General features: G+C 43.6%; 2 protein-coding genes across 3 annotated transcripts in view; one reads left to right on the forward strand and one right to left on the reverse strand.

Annotated features, from left to right (window-relative positions):
- LOC101794174 (lysophosphatidic acid receptor 6) overlaps nucleotides 1–4,458 on the forward strand; it is an 8,117-nt gene extending 3,659 nt beyond the window's left edge. For both annotated transcript variants that reach the window (XM_072027040.1, XM_038166628.2), the window contains 2 exons: nucleotides 786–2,063; nucleotides 2,826–4,458. In XM_072027040.1, coding sequence (XP_071883141.1) covers nucleotides 992–2,053 — 1,062 coding nt within the window. In that variant the 5' untranslated portion in view covers nucleotides 786–991 and the 3' untranslated portion in view covers nucleotides 2,054–2,063; nucleotides 2,826–4,458. The remainder of the gene's footprint in view (nucleotides 1–785; nucleotides 2,064–2,825) is intronic.
- Nucleotides 4,359–12,870, reverse strand: INTS11 (integrator complex subunit 11). The gene is made up of 17 exons (XM_027443271.3): nucleotides 12,730–12,870; nucleotides 12,298–12,395; nucleotides 11,657–11,730; nucleotides 11,179–11,407; nucleotides 10,964–11,062; nucleotides 10,831–10,865; nucleotides 9,988–10,126; nucleotides 9,029–9,093; nucleotides 8,286–8,475; nucleotides 7,893–7,976; nucleotides 7,704–7,793; nucleotides 6,963–7,125; nucleotides 6,684–6,791; nucleotides 5,964–6,025; nucleotides 5,733–5,875; nucleotides 5,050–5,179; nucleotides 4,359–4,545 (listed from the first exon to the last, which is right to left on the reverse strand). The coding sequence occupies exons 1-17, from the start codon at nucleotides 12,755–12,757 to the stop codon at nucleotides 4,480–4,482; spliced, it is 1,803 nt and encodes a 600-aa protein (XP_027299072.1). The 5' UTR covers nucleotides 12,758–12,870; the 3' UTR covers nucleotides 4,359–4,479.
- Nucleotides 12,871–12,874: the final 4 nt, after the last annotated feature.

Raw genomic sequence — 12,874 nt, forward strand, 5'->3', positions numbered from 1 at the left:
GGAGTTGCTAGCTGATAACACCTAGGGCTGTCCTCGTCTTGTGAGAAGCAGTCAGTCGGGCCCCTCTGCCCACTTTACAGGCCTCTGCCTTATCTTTCCCCAGTTGCAATACTTTCCTTTGAACCTATAAAAGGTAGATGTCTGGGGGCTTTTGCTCTGGCAAAACTGAGAAAAAAGCTGTTCCAAGTTCTGTGCCTGATGTGGTGGCTTAGCGTTTGCCTGGCTTTATATTAATCTTCCTTTGTATGCAAATCCCTTTCTATTTGGTGAAAGACCATGGAGGAAGATGCACAGGGTTGCCTACCTGAAGTGAAACTGTTTTTTGCCTTTCTAACCTTCCAGTTACGATGTCTGGTGCTTCTGACTGCACATAAACAAGTATTGGGAGGAAGTGCAATTTCAGCATTTCCTTTGGAAAGTACCTAACGACCTTTGTGTTCATCTTTAATGGCTCACCCTTAGACACTTCTTGTGTATTGTAGCTGGGATTAATTTTTTCCACTCCCTTTAAGGGCTTCTATTAAGTTGTGTATCTCTTGATTAGTTGCTCAGATAATTTTTAAATACATGACAAAAAAAACACTGCTGGAGTAGAGGTCATGGGTTTGTGATGCGAGTGACCTGGCTGAGAGGCACCCTACTGGTAACACACACACAAACCTGGCAGGGGCTCCTTTCTGTTAATTCAGCATTGCCATCTTCTGCTGATTTTAAATGCCAGTAAATAATTGGGCTGCTTTGTAATTTTAAATGCTAATGTTTCTTAAAAATATTCTTTCTTTCAGCAACACCACTTTCCATCTGACTTCACCAAGCACAGCTGCTTAAAACCAAGATTTCCCCAGCCTCACCATCTCTGCTTTGATTAGAGTTATTGCTTAACCATGTGAGATGAAATAAAGCCTCAAACTCAAGAGCCTCGTGAGGTAAGGGATGGCTTAAGATTTTATCTGGTGTTGGATATTCTTACGCCCCTTCTCCAACAGAAATCATGGCAGATATTACCTGGACTGAAGGAATCTCCAATGAGACAGCTGGCAACAGCAGCTCCGAATTCAGCTTGGAAGCAGACTTCCAGTATCCCTTGTTTGTTGTCATCTACAGTGTTGTGTTCGTGCTGGGACTGGTAGAAAATGTCTTAGCTCTGTACCTCCTCTCTTACAAAGTGAAGCACACCTCTCCTTCCTACATATACATGATTAACCTAGCCCTGGTAGACACCTTGTTTGTTTGTGTGCTGCCTTTTAAAATTAATTACCACCTGCATCGGAACAACTGGATCTTTGGCGATGTGGCTTGTAGGGTGACGGGCACGTTGTACTACATCAACATCTGCCTAAGCATCGCCTTTTTCACCTGCATCTGCATCGATCGGTACGTGGCGGTGCTGCACCCCTTCACCTACATCCAGATCAAGGCCACCCACTACGTGGTGGTGGTCACAGTCCTCTGGCTCGTGGCCGTGAGCATCATGGTGCCGCTCGTCCTCGGCGGGCCCCTGCACAACAGGGTTGCGGGCAACATGACAGCGTGCTTTGAGAACTTCGCGACCAGCAGCTGGACTCAGCGGCTGGTGCCTTACAACATCCTGGCCTTAGTTTTTGGTTTCGTGATCCCCTTTTCCATCATTCTGATCTGCTACCCCCTCATCGCGAGGAGGATCTCCCGGATCAAGCACAGCATTCGCAAAAGGAAGGCGCTGAAGACAATCTACATCATCCTGTTCATTTGTATTTTGTGCTTCCTCCCGTATCACCTCACCCATTTGTTCCACTTCTTGATGAGAATCCAGCTCATCCAGAACGAGGCGCTCACCAGCCTGATCTACAAAATGCGGCGGGTCACCTTAGCCCTGGTGAGTTTCAACTGCTGCCTCAACCCCTTCCTGTACTACTTCACCTCCTCCAGCAAGCACTGGCGCTTCAACTTCAGGCTCAGATTCAGGTCTAAAATGGTGTACACCATCTACGACCAGAAACTGGGCGAGTACTCCTACGTTTACAAACTGCACGAGACACAGGGAAATAAAAACCCCAGAACTGCAGTCAACTGACCTACCCAAGGTAAGTAGAGCATTTGTCTTTCCAATTGTTTTCAAGCCAAACCTGTGAAACCTGCCATTCTGTCAGGGCAGCACTGGAGGGAAGTGCCTCGCAGCTGTGTTTTTATTATCTGGCTAGGACAGTACTGAGAGGAGCTGTGTTTGCCTGTAGTCCTAGACTGGATGTGGCGAGACGTACTGTGGTCGTGGATGTTGGAGTTGGGGCCTCCTTTTGTTTCGCTTTGGGGTTGGTAGAACACAGGGAAATGGTTACATAAAGGAAACCAGCCTCCTGCCTGGTGCTAACCCTGAAAGCTGAGAGGGTTCCTGCAGGCCTCCTTGGCTTTTCCCTTTTTTGGAGGGATCCTGTGATTTCGCCCTGGCTGCACACTGCAGTCAGCTGTGTTCACAAATGCCTACATTCCACAGCCAAATAAGGGCCTCTTCTTCCCTTCTTGTGAATAAGTTGATTGGCTTCCCGAGTGTTTGAGGACAGGGTTTCTAGCATCACGTGCCTGTAGAGTCAGGCAGGACCTCTCTTAACACAATTTTAGAAGATGATAGACAAGTATTTAGCAGCGAAGCCCGTGCAGGACCACTGGTAAACAGGCTCCTCTCTCCCTAAAAACTCGATGAGGAAAGTTAACACAGGAGCTGGCCAAACTCCTTATGCCATGCAATTCTGGTTAAAGGTCAAAGCTTTTTTCTTACCTTTTTGTTTTTTTTAAAGTGATTGTGTTGTATTGTGAAATGATACACCTCACCTCTCTCCCTTTCTCAACAGCATCACCCAACTTCAGAGAACAGCAGTTTTCCACCCTGTGAAGGATGAGACTTCATCATGACTGGAAAGAATTCATCATCTGGGGGTTATCAGTCACCAGAAAGCCACCGGCCTGGCCCAACAGCCAATGGTTGACTTGAAAGGATGCAATTTTGGTAACAGCTACGCAGACTCACTGCTCTGTTCCTTCCCATGCTATGCCCAGACATTACCACAGTACGTATGCGTTACAGGCCTACAGGCACACAAGACTTCTGAGCAGATATGAGTGGAATGGAAATGGTTCTGGGCCTTGTTTCACAGCAGTGTGCTTAACCTCAGCAATGCAAAATGCACACGAAGTCGCACAGTGCCCTGGCACACTGCACAGCTTGGGTTGCCAACTTACGCTGCGCTGCTGGATGTGGAATAAGAAATGGCACAGACCTCAAAAGAGGTAGGGAGTAGGGTTGGTGTGGCGGAATGGCATCAAGGAGAGTGGTCTCTGATGGTGTAATGTTGTAATAGGGTTAGAGCTTTGTCATTGATTGCTTTGCGTGTGCAATATTACCTTTGTTACACTAAGGCTGGCTTGGCTTTGCTTATTGCCACGCACACCTGTTAGTGGTGGGCCAGCCACCGCCCATCAACATGCAGCAACAACTGAACTAGAGCAAGGCCTCTCCCTCTCTGGATTTTGCTCGTCTTGGAGAACTTTTTAAAATATCAAGAAAACCTGCTCAAACTTTTAAATTATCTCCCATAATGATTTTTGTATTCATCTGCTTGGCAAGGCTTGGTAAGAATGCTACTAAATCCTTGCTCTTGAGCATTTTGATAAATTATCTTGTATTTTTCATGAGAGACTATTATTTTTGTCCCATTCATAGGCTTGGAAGAACTTCGCAGCACGAAGGGAAGTTCTCTAAGTACAAAGTTCATGGTATTGGCAGAGGAGGAGAATTTATTAGACTGCAGCTAGGAAGTGCAGTTTTCTTTAAGGCCTAGCAGCCATTATTATCCATACTTCCCTCAATGAAAGTAAAGCTGCTTGGTAAAAAGCACATTTAGAGCTTTATTACTCTTGTCTACATTAAACTTGTGCTTTGCATTGCAGTTGTGAAGCTCTGAAAGCTCCATTTGTTCACCTCTCAGGCCTACTCAAGTTCTGGGTTTGTATTATTCCCCTATCAGGGAGGTGTAGGGCTGCCTGATGATAACCCTGTGTGGCACATCAGGGACTCCCTGCCCACAAACCTGCAAGCTGAGGGAGCTGTTTTGTCCTGTGTACACAGTCCAGGATTTAGTTGAGTGCAGGAGCGGGGTCAGTGCATAGCTGTTGTTTCCACTTATTTTTGTGATCCCAGTGGGAGCAGCATTGCTGAGGTTTTAAAGAACACGAGCTGTAGGAGTAAAGAATGCTGAATCTCTCTTACCTTACTGTGTAAGCAGCACGAAGCTTGTTCCTCAGGACTCCGAAAGAGGCTGCAGCGACGTCTGGGACAGGTTTCTCAGGGAAGGACTGCAGCACTGATGAGCACTGTACACACTCACTGCAGCTATGAACAATCACTGTAATTCCTTTATTAAAACAAAACCAGAAAAACATTTGATAATGTAAACAAAATAAAATCTAAATTTCTCTGAAGCACCACTCTGCCTGCTGCTCTGTTGCTCAGGATGTACTCTGGGGCAGTCCCTTTTTCAGAAGGGATGTGAGGTAGCTGCCTAGTTCTTCATCCTAAAGGAAAGAAAAAACAGGATGAAAGACATCTTCCAGTTGACTCTTTCCTATCTGGGGCAATAAATTAGAATCTGCTACCTAGAAATACACTAAAATAATTTCTGGACCCAGCAACATCAGTGTTTGAAAATGGAAATGCATTTCGAGGCGTTCTTTCAAACTTATCACTGTAAAATCTCCCCTCGTCAAAGAAAACCTCTTTGAGATCTCTTTTCAGAATAAATTTTTCATGAAAGCAAAGAATAAAGACCCACTGAAAGCACTTAAAATTCAGCCATAGAAATTCTACTTTTGGAGAAAACACTATGTCTAATCTTACCACAAATCAGTGCTAGCTGGCTTTCTGCCTGTTGTTTACATTTTATACCTGCATTATAACACACCCACACACTGCACAGCACTACCTTTGCAGTAGCAACCTACCTTTTAGGCCAGTTTTGGCCTGTAAGACATTAAGACTAATCAGAGTCGCTGGAAAAGTGTGTTCGTGGGTGTTCCTACCTGGTACGTCCAGGATACGAGCAGAACTTTGGTTCCTTGATCCTCAGAGTGTGCTGTAGCTTGGATAAGAATGGACTCGACTGTTATCGAACCGTCAGGGAGATGCTGCACAGAGTAATCCTTCAGGACCCTGGTAAGATAAAAGGGTTTCCATTTATTTTGGAGGGGACATGCACACACGCTGAAGGATGGGTCACCCCTGTGTGTTAAATCCCCCAAAGCAGCATGGTGTTACTGCTTTTAGCTGCAGTTCTGAGCAGCACCCCCCGCCCAAACAAGACAGAAGGGGCTAATTTAGCTGTCTTGATCCTGTGCTTACTGGTCTCCCTGCAAAAGCAGGGCTAACTCCAGCTAGAGAAGCAGCAGTGACAGCAGCAAATCACCAGGAACAAACATTTCCGGCGGCCTGCACTAGTTTGGCAAAGACCATGAGTGCATATGCTGATTACCCACCTCTGCTACTGACAGGTAACCTCTGTTCTGGTTATATTTATATATATATATTAAACAGGCTGAAATCTACAGCAGTTAAGGCTTCTGGGCTGCAAAAAAACTCTCCCTTAACTCTATATGGCACAGCTGACAGGGCAGAAAGAAGGACGCTCTCATTCTGCCTGTTAAGAATGATAAAATCATTGATCCCTAGGGGAAAAAAAGCCAAGCACAGCGAAGAAGGGCCTTACCCTTTGAGATGGTTATATACACGAAGCACTGTCTCATGTTCTTTCCGTGGATCCTGAATGTGAACGCGGCAGGTGAAACGCAGCTGATGTTCTGCAAGACCCAGCTCCTTCAGAGCCTGCTCGGAAGAAACCAGCCGGAAGCTCTGCAGAGGAAGAGCACAAATCCACTGTCAGATATTTCTCTGTGCATGCTGTGGTTTTATATCTCCCTCTGTGGTCCATGTTACTTACATTATCCTTCATAATTAATGTGCCATGCATGAGCTTTGGCTTCTTGACATCTGGTAAGAGCCCTAAACCAAGGCCAATGGAAGAGAAAGACAACAAGGTTAATCATTTGTGCTTGCTTTTCACGTTTTAGACAACTGCTATGGGACTTAATGGATCAGATCTCCACGTCCCTGCTGGGGTTCACAGACTAAGATTTCACATCTTCGTTCTCCTGTCCCTTAAAACAAAGCACACGGTGCTTACATCACTGTCAGTGCTCCAGATAGAGGTAAGAAACAACGTCCAGTAATACAGATCAGCTGCTTCTCCCACTCCCCATATCCCTTCCTGATAAGAGAGGCCTTAAGATTTTTTTTCCACTGGATTTATGAAAGTAATTCCAGTTTTCACAGACCTAGCTACTAAAAGCATACCTGGACTTTGTTTTCATAGCAAATGAACAAACAGCAAACAAGGCAGTTCCATTAGTTTTGTGCTGTTTTTTTTTTTGTTTTTTTTTCTGGGCGTTTTTTACATACGTGCACAGCATAGCAGCCCTTTCATTTCCCAGAAAGCCCTTCTCAACCACCAAGCACTGGTAAAACATTCTTACAAAGAAGCACTGCTGTTAATCACCACTGCTCCTGCATCACCATTTCCACCTAACACAGTACTATACAAACACACTGCAGTGCAGTGGCAGGGCACGAAAGCTGGAATTCCTGGCCAAAAATGTGTTACCTATCGCTGTTTCTCTCTTCAGGAGTCCCAGGGATATGTCTACTGGAATGCTTGGATTGGTGAATATTGTCGTGGTCTCTCCGTTTGCAGGCATGTAACAGCTGACATCTGCAATGTAAACAAACAACGTCAGAAGGGCTGTAGCAGCATTTCCCATCCCAGACTGTGCTGTACACTGCGCTATTCCTAACTCTGCTGAGGTCCCTTGGGTTAATTATGGGAATTTAAAGCTCTTGTTCTTCTTCTTTCTACTCTTTTCAGTACCAACGCTGTACGTACGAAATTCCTGTTCTATTTTCTGCTTCAGAAACTCCATTTTCTTTGCTTCACCATGGACCAGCAGAACATTCCGTGGCTCAGCCTGGCGAATCAGCTGCATTATTCCCTTGGCATCTGCATGGGCGCTGAAGGACATGTACTCCACCTGCATCTTTACCTCGAGCTGCAAGAGAAGGAGGTGGGAAGCACAAGCTTTGAGAATCAGCAACCACTTTGGCTTGTCACAGCTCGTATACCCCACATGAACAGACACAGACCATATTTATTTTAAAGAAGGAAGCAGATCAGCTGCACTGGGAAATTATGTTGGAGAGAAACCTGCTTATCAGCAGCCTGAATACCATACAGAAAAGTTCTCAATAAATTATAAAGCTAAACTGCAGAGTTCCAAAGCAAAACACTTGTTGCACATTTGCCAAAAGAAATCAATACTGAAGTACACTTGGGATCAGTTTCAAAATCCCCTTCTGCATGAAAGCGTATCATTGCCATCTATCTGACTAATCAAGCCTACTATAAATACTCCCCTGACAAAATGTTGAGGCCAGTGAATTCTGAAGCAATAAAGTGGTAGGAAGAACAAAGAGAAGAAATCCTAGTTCCACTCTGATCAAAATGTTACTCAGGTATTTCCCATGTTGCATGCAGCATGTTCCCATTACAAGTATCTGCTGTCTAACTACCACCTCAAGTTCCTAAAAGCTTTCCCCAGTGATCTGCCTCCTTGGAAACAAAACTTACTATTTGTCTTCCCTCCATTTCCAGCTTGCGCTGTCCACTCAGAATCTTATGGCCCACAGTTCCCTGCACACAGTAGCCTGGCATAATGACCTGAGAAGGAAACCAGAAAAACAATGCTGATATTTCTGTTCTTAACATCTTATATAAGACATTAACGCAAAACCTTACATGTTAAACTGAATTTCTTACCATATTCTTTTCGTTCCCTGCCCATTTCCTGAAGATCTGAAGGGACTGTCCTGCATGAAGCATACCAGGAGTTGCAAACACAACCTGGAATTCAAAGATGCGTCATGAATCACCACAGAAAAGTTGCCTTTTTAAAAAAATAAAAAACAAAAAAAATGCCATTACTTATATAAATATCCTAGAACTGCAGAGAGAACTCACTAATACCCATTATAGCACACTTACTACAACAAGGCTCCAACACAGCTTTTTGCTATTTTATTGTATTAACGGGGTAGAAGATGCTTAGGCTTTTGTAGATTGCTTGGTTTGCCTAAACCAGTAACAGAGCAGTATAAAAACAGCTCCCTGACACCACAGATCTGCTCTACCACCTCATTACTGCCCACCTACCATTGGTCCTGGGTTATCTGCGAAGGCCCGATCAAATGCTTTGATGTGCTTGAACTCAAACATGTTCCTCTGCACAAATGTTTTCCGAATTTTCTGATTAGTCCACGTGATGAAGAGCTTGTAATAATGGTTAGCCTTCTCTGTCAGTCCCGTGGAAAAATAAATTGGAGCCTTTAAATTCATTCTTTCCCTGCAGAAAGAAGAGATCCAGATCCATGAGAACCAAATTAGAATCTTGGCTCTTCGTGCTTAAGTCCATAAACCCACACAGCCACCAAAGATTTCTGCACAGAACATACTCCCAACAAATTAAGTCAGTATCAGGACAATGCTGTATCACTGGGCATTAACTTACCGTGGAGTCACCTTTAACCCATTTCCACACAATGCTTATAAGAAAGTTTAATACTTCACTTGTTCATCCCATCTCCCTCCCATAAAAACAGTTTTACAATGTGGCAAAGCTGCAATCAAATTATTTGAAGGACAGTTGGTACCAAGTGTTTGGGGACAGAGCAGGGAATGATCCTTGTAAAGACGTTTAATTTACTGCTTAGAATCAGAAGCATTGGGAATAAGTGATACATGGAAAGAAACAGTTCTGCAACCGCCACTGTGTGCCAACACGAAGAGGAAAACTAAAAAGAATATTTGTACCAAACAGATACGAAAGCATCATAGAAACCTGTCAGGACCGCATGAAGACACAAAAGAGGAACACGCACTGAATAGTCTGCACTCACCAGAAAGTTTCCAGTAAAATGCAAAGCTCCTGGGCACGTCCAAGGGCAAATACTGGGATAAGAACCTGCAATTGAGATACGATTTAGTCTGTGAATTAGTCGGTGAATTAGCTACACTTAAATCAGTAAAACTCTCCTGTGTTGCAAATTCCCATTCCTATTTGCAGATTGTGAAGGATTAAAATGACTTTTTTAAATGTCCTTTACTAGGCATGCTCTAAACGGGGTGGCAATGAAAAAGAGAATCCCAGACATTTTCTTTATGTTAGCAAAGACAGGGGCTAAGCTCTGAGAAACAGAAAAGTCTGACAAATCCTAAAACAATAATGGGACCTATACAACTCACACCCATGTTGCAATGCTTTCATTATCTGTTCCACGTGCTTTGTGACTAGCTAAAGTTGTTCACATCAAATCACACAAGGCTGGAACAGGCTTACCCAGACAAAACAGCCACACGCAAGGCACTGAAGCATCATTTACTGTGTGGTAATTGCACTTGGAGGACTTCTATGGTAACAGGCAGCGTAATGCTGAACAGCACAAAGGAGAATACTGAACAGACAGACCTGACTGACTACATGGGAAATCAGTTTTGATTAAGCTTAAAAGCAGTAATTTGAGCAGTCATTCTCAATTACTTAGTTTATGTGACCAAGAGGATGCTTCAGATACAAGAGACAAATAAAGTTAATTTTGCCTTCATCCTCCGTATCTGGAAACTGTAAGCAGAACATTTCCCTTACTGCCTTATTCATGCAGTTTGGCTTTCTTCTTGACACAGTTTTATATGTTTAATACCCTCTCTTTTAAATTACTGATGGAGAAATATAAAAACTCCTTCAGTTTTTCACTGTGGCCATGCACAGATGCCCGAGTTGGTTAAACAGTTACGCAGCACTACAGAGATGACAAGCTTCACAGAGAAAAAACACATCACTTGTATCAAAATGCTGTACCTTTCCTCCTCTTTCTACAGTCTCGTGAACTTTCTTCAAGAAGTCTCTTTCTCGGCAACGTTTGGAGTCTCTGATAGTTGTGGCGTAGGTGGATTCAGTTATTAACAAATCTGGGCGACACTTATCAATCCAGGCGGCACTAAAACAAAAGGGATTTTTAAAAAGCCAATCAAGTTAAGGGATAGTATCTCATTTCTCATCTGCAGGTCTCCAATCTGGGTGCAGAATATCACTAACTCCACTTGAACAAAGGAACACCAACATGCATTGGCTTGGCCAAAGTCACCTCTGAGTTCCACGGCATCACCAGGACTCCTCTTTACAGGCTGTGCTTTCTTTAAATTAATACAGCCCAGAATAGACACCGACTCCAGATTTTGAAAAACTATTTTCCAGTCTATTATTTGTTTTAAATACATTAAAATATTATTCTAAATACCACAAATATGAAAATCCATCATACATGCCAGTAAAAAAAATAAAATGAATGTTAAAGTTTGTGACTGGCACTTTCTTAAAAAGTAAACACATTAGAGAATACCACAGCAATAAGGCATTTCAAACACCTAAATCCAATTATTACGCAGCCTTAAAAATGGATTAATATGAGTACAATGGAGAAGATTACATTAAGGTCTATCCTGAGGAATCAATTTAAATCTGTTCATTCTCAGAATTCAAAATTGCATTTATCTTTCCAGCAAAGACACCAGTTAGTGTTCCAGTCTCCCTTCAAACAACAAAGAATCAATGCTGATAAGCCCCTACGTATTAACAGAAGCTATGGTAAAACTGTCCTGTCTGAAAGAGATACAATTCATAGAAACCCAGCTTCCTACTTACCCTAAATGTCTGTCTGGTGTCATGTTGTAATCACCCTAACGAAAGAAGAGAAATCCATTTATATTCTCAAGGTAAGAGAGCAGGCTATTAAAAAGAGATGTGAGCGTCCACAAATGCTGTTGCACATACTTACAGTGTATACAACTGACTCGCATCCAACCTTAATCTGGAACATGGCTGCTCCTAGCACATGGCCTGCATAGTACGCCTTGATCTCCAACTCCTCATCCACCTGTACAAGCAAACAAACACTGCAGTAGTGCAAAACCTTTTAAAAAATAAAATTACTCTGTCTTCCACAATGATTTGGTTGGTCTGATCCAAGACTATGCAGAAATGGTCATTTACCTGAACTGTCTGGTGAAGATGCACAGCAACCACTTTTTTCATACAGTCTTTAATCATTTGGGAAGTGAAGAAGTTAGTTTCCCCCTTCTTATCTACAGTTATTTTCCTATAGTCCTCCAGGAGAATAGGACAGATGGCCTTAGTGGGGTGTGTCATATAAATGGGCCCATCGTATCCGACCATTTCACTGAAATATGGCAAAGCTCCACAGTGGTCCAAATGGAAGTGGCTGCAAAAAGAGAGAAAGGATAGAAGAAATGTTACACAGGAATTTAGCTTGCCTGGTTCTCACATCTTGCTTCAGAATTTCAAAGCACTGCACAACACAGAGGAACCGACCAGAATATGAATGATGGAACTGCAACATGTTGGTTTTTTCCCTTCTTTTAAAAACAAAGAAACACAAAAACAAACAAACAAAAAAAAAAAAACAACTTTCCTGTTTCCCATTTCAGTTGTGGTAAGGAAGCTTTCTCACCTGATGATCACACAATCTAGGAAGTCAGTCAGCCTTCCATTCTGCGTGATGTAAGAAAAGTCAGGAAAACGCCTCTGCAAAGAGATAAAAAGCAGGTTATCCACTACTAAACAAGGACAGTTAATACTAAATTATTAATTCACCAGAACAATAGCATAAACCATCTGCAGTACTGAACACATGCTATAATCCATCTCAAGGCAAAACTGCAACAGGTCGGAGACTACACTAGTGTACCTGCTAGATACCCTGCCCACATGGAAGACCAAAAGCACCAGGAATGGAACGTTCACAGCTTGCTTAATATATATATTTTTTCCTTCGGAGTCCACAACCCATGGAAAGAAAAGGGTTGGCTGGATTGGGGAACTTCCTATACCAGGAATACTTGAGGGGATGTACCACTTGCACAAGGAAGCAAAATTCTGAAGGGGTGACACTTGTTCATTCTCAGCAACAGCTGGCATATGTGCCCAATAATGTACACCCTGCTAACACTACCTACATATCATGTAAGATGAATCAGGTCATGTTCAAATAATAATGAAGAGAGCAGGACAACAAAGCAGGAGCCCTGCTGAGCGAGGACAGGCACCCTGCAGGTATCCCTGTACAACATCAGGCTTCCCCATCATACTCACATCATCGTTGTAGCCCATGTGCATCCCACAGTCAAGCATAACATTCTTCCCCGCAATAGACACGAGGATACAGCTGCGCCCCACATCCTGGCCAGCCCCTGGACCAACAGAAAGAGAGATCAGACACCTCTGGCAACGTTTGGTCACTTCAAAGGACACGCATTTAGAGGTCTGTACACACTGTACAAGAGCCTTTGCCCACTTCTGATGTGGGAAAAGGACTGCAGCCTTCCTTCCAAGCAAGCAGGTCTGTCAGCAGATGGGAGCTGACTTGGCCTTGAGCTTAGGGGAGGCACTGAACGTGTCTCTAGCAGCCTAGGCCGTGTTACTTCTAATTACAAATGCTAACACCCGATTCCCTTCCCTAAGGAAAGCACGGCACCCAGCGTCTCTCAGTTCTTCTATTTCAGGCCTATTTCAGATTGGACTTACCCAAGGGCGTGACCTTTATCTCAGGCATTTTAACCACCTCTAGATCCCGAACTATGCAGGAATTATACTGCCGAAACAGGATCCGCACAGCAAGAAGCCGCAGCGAGCCTCAGCGCCGCCATTTCCCCCCGCCTCTCACCCAGGA

Source organism: Anas platyrhynchos, chromosome 22, assembly GCF_047663525.1.
Source record: "Anas platyrhynchos isolate ZD024472 breed Pekin duck chromosome 22, IASCAAS_PekinDuck_T2T, whole genome shotgun sequence".
NCBI classification, from domain to species: domain Eukaryota; kingdom Metazoa; phylum Chordata; class Aves; order Anseriformes; family Anatidae; genus Anas; species Anas platyrhynchos.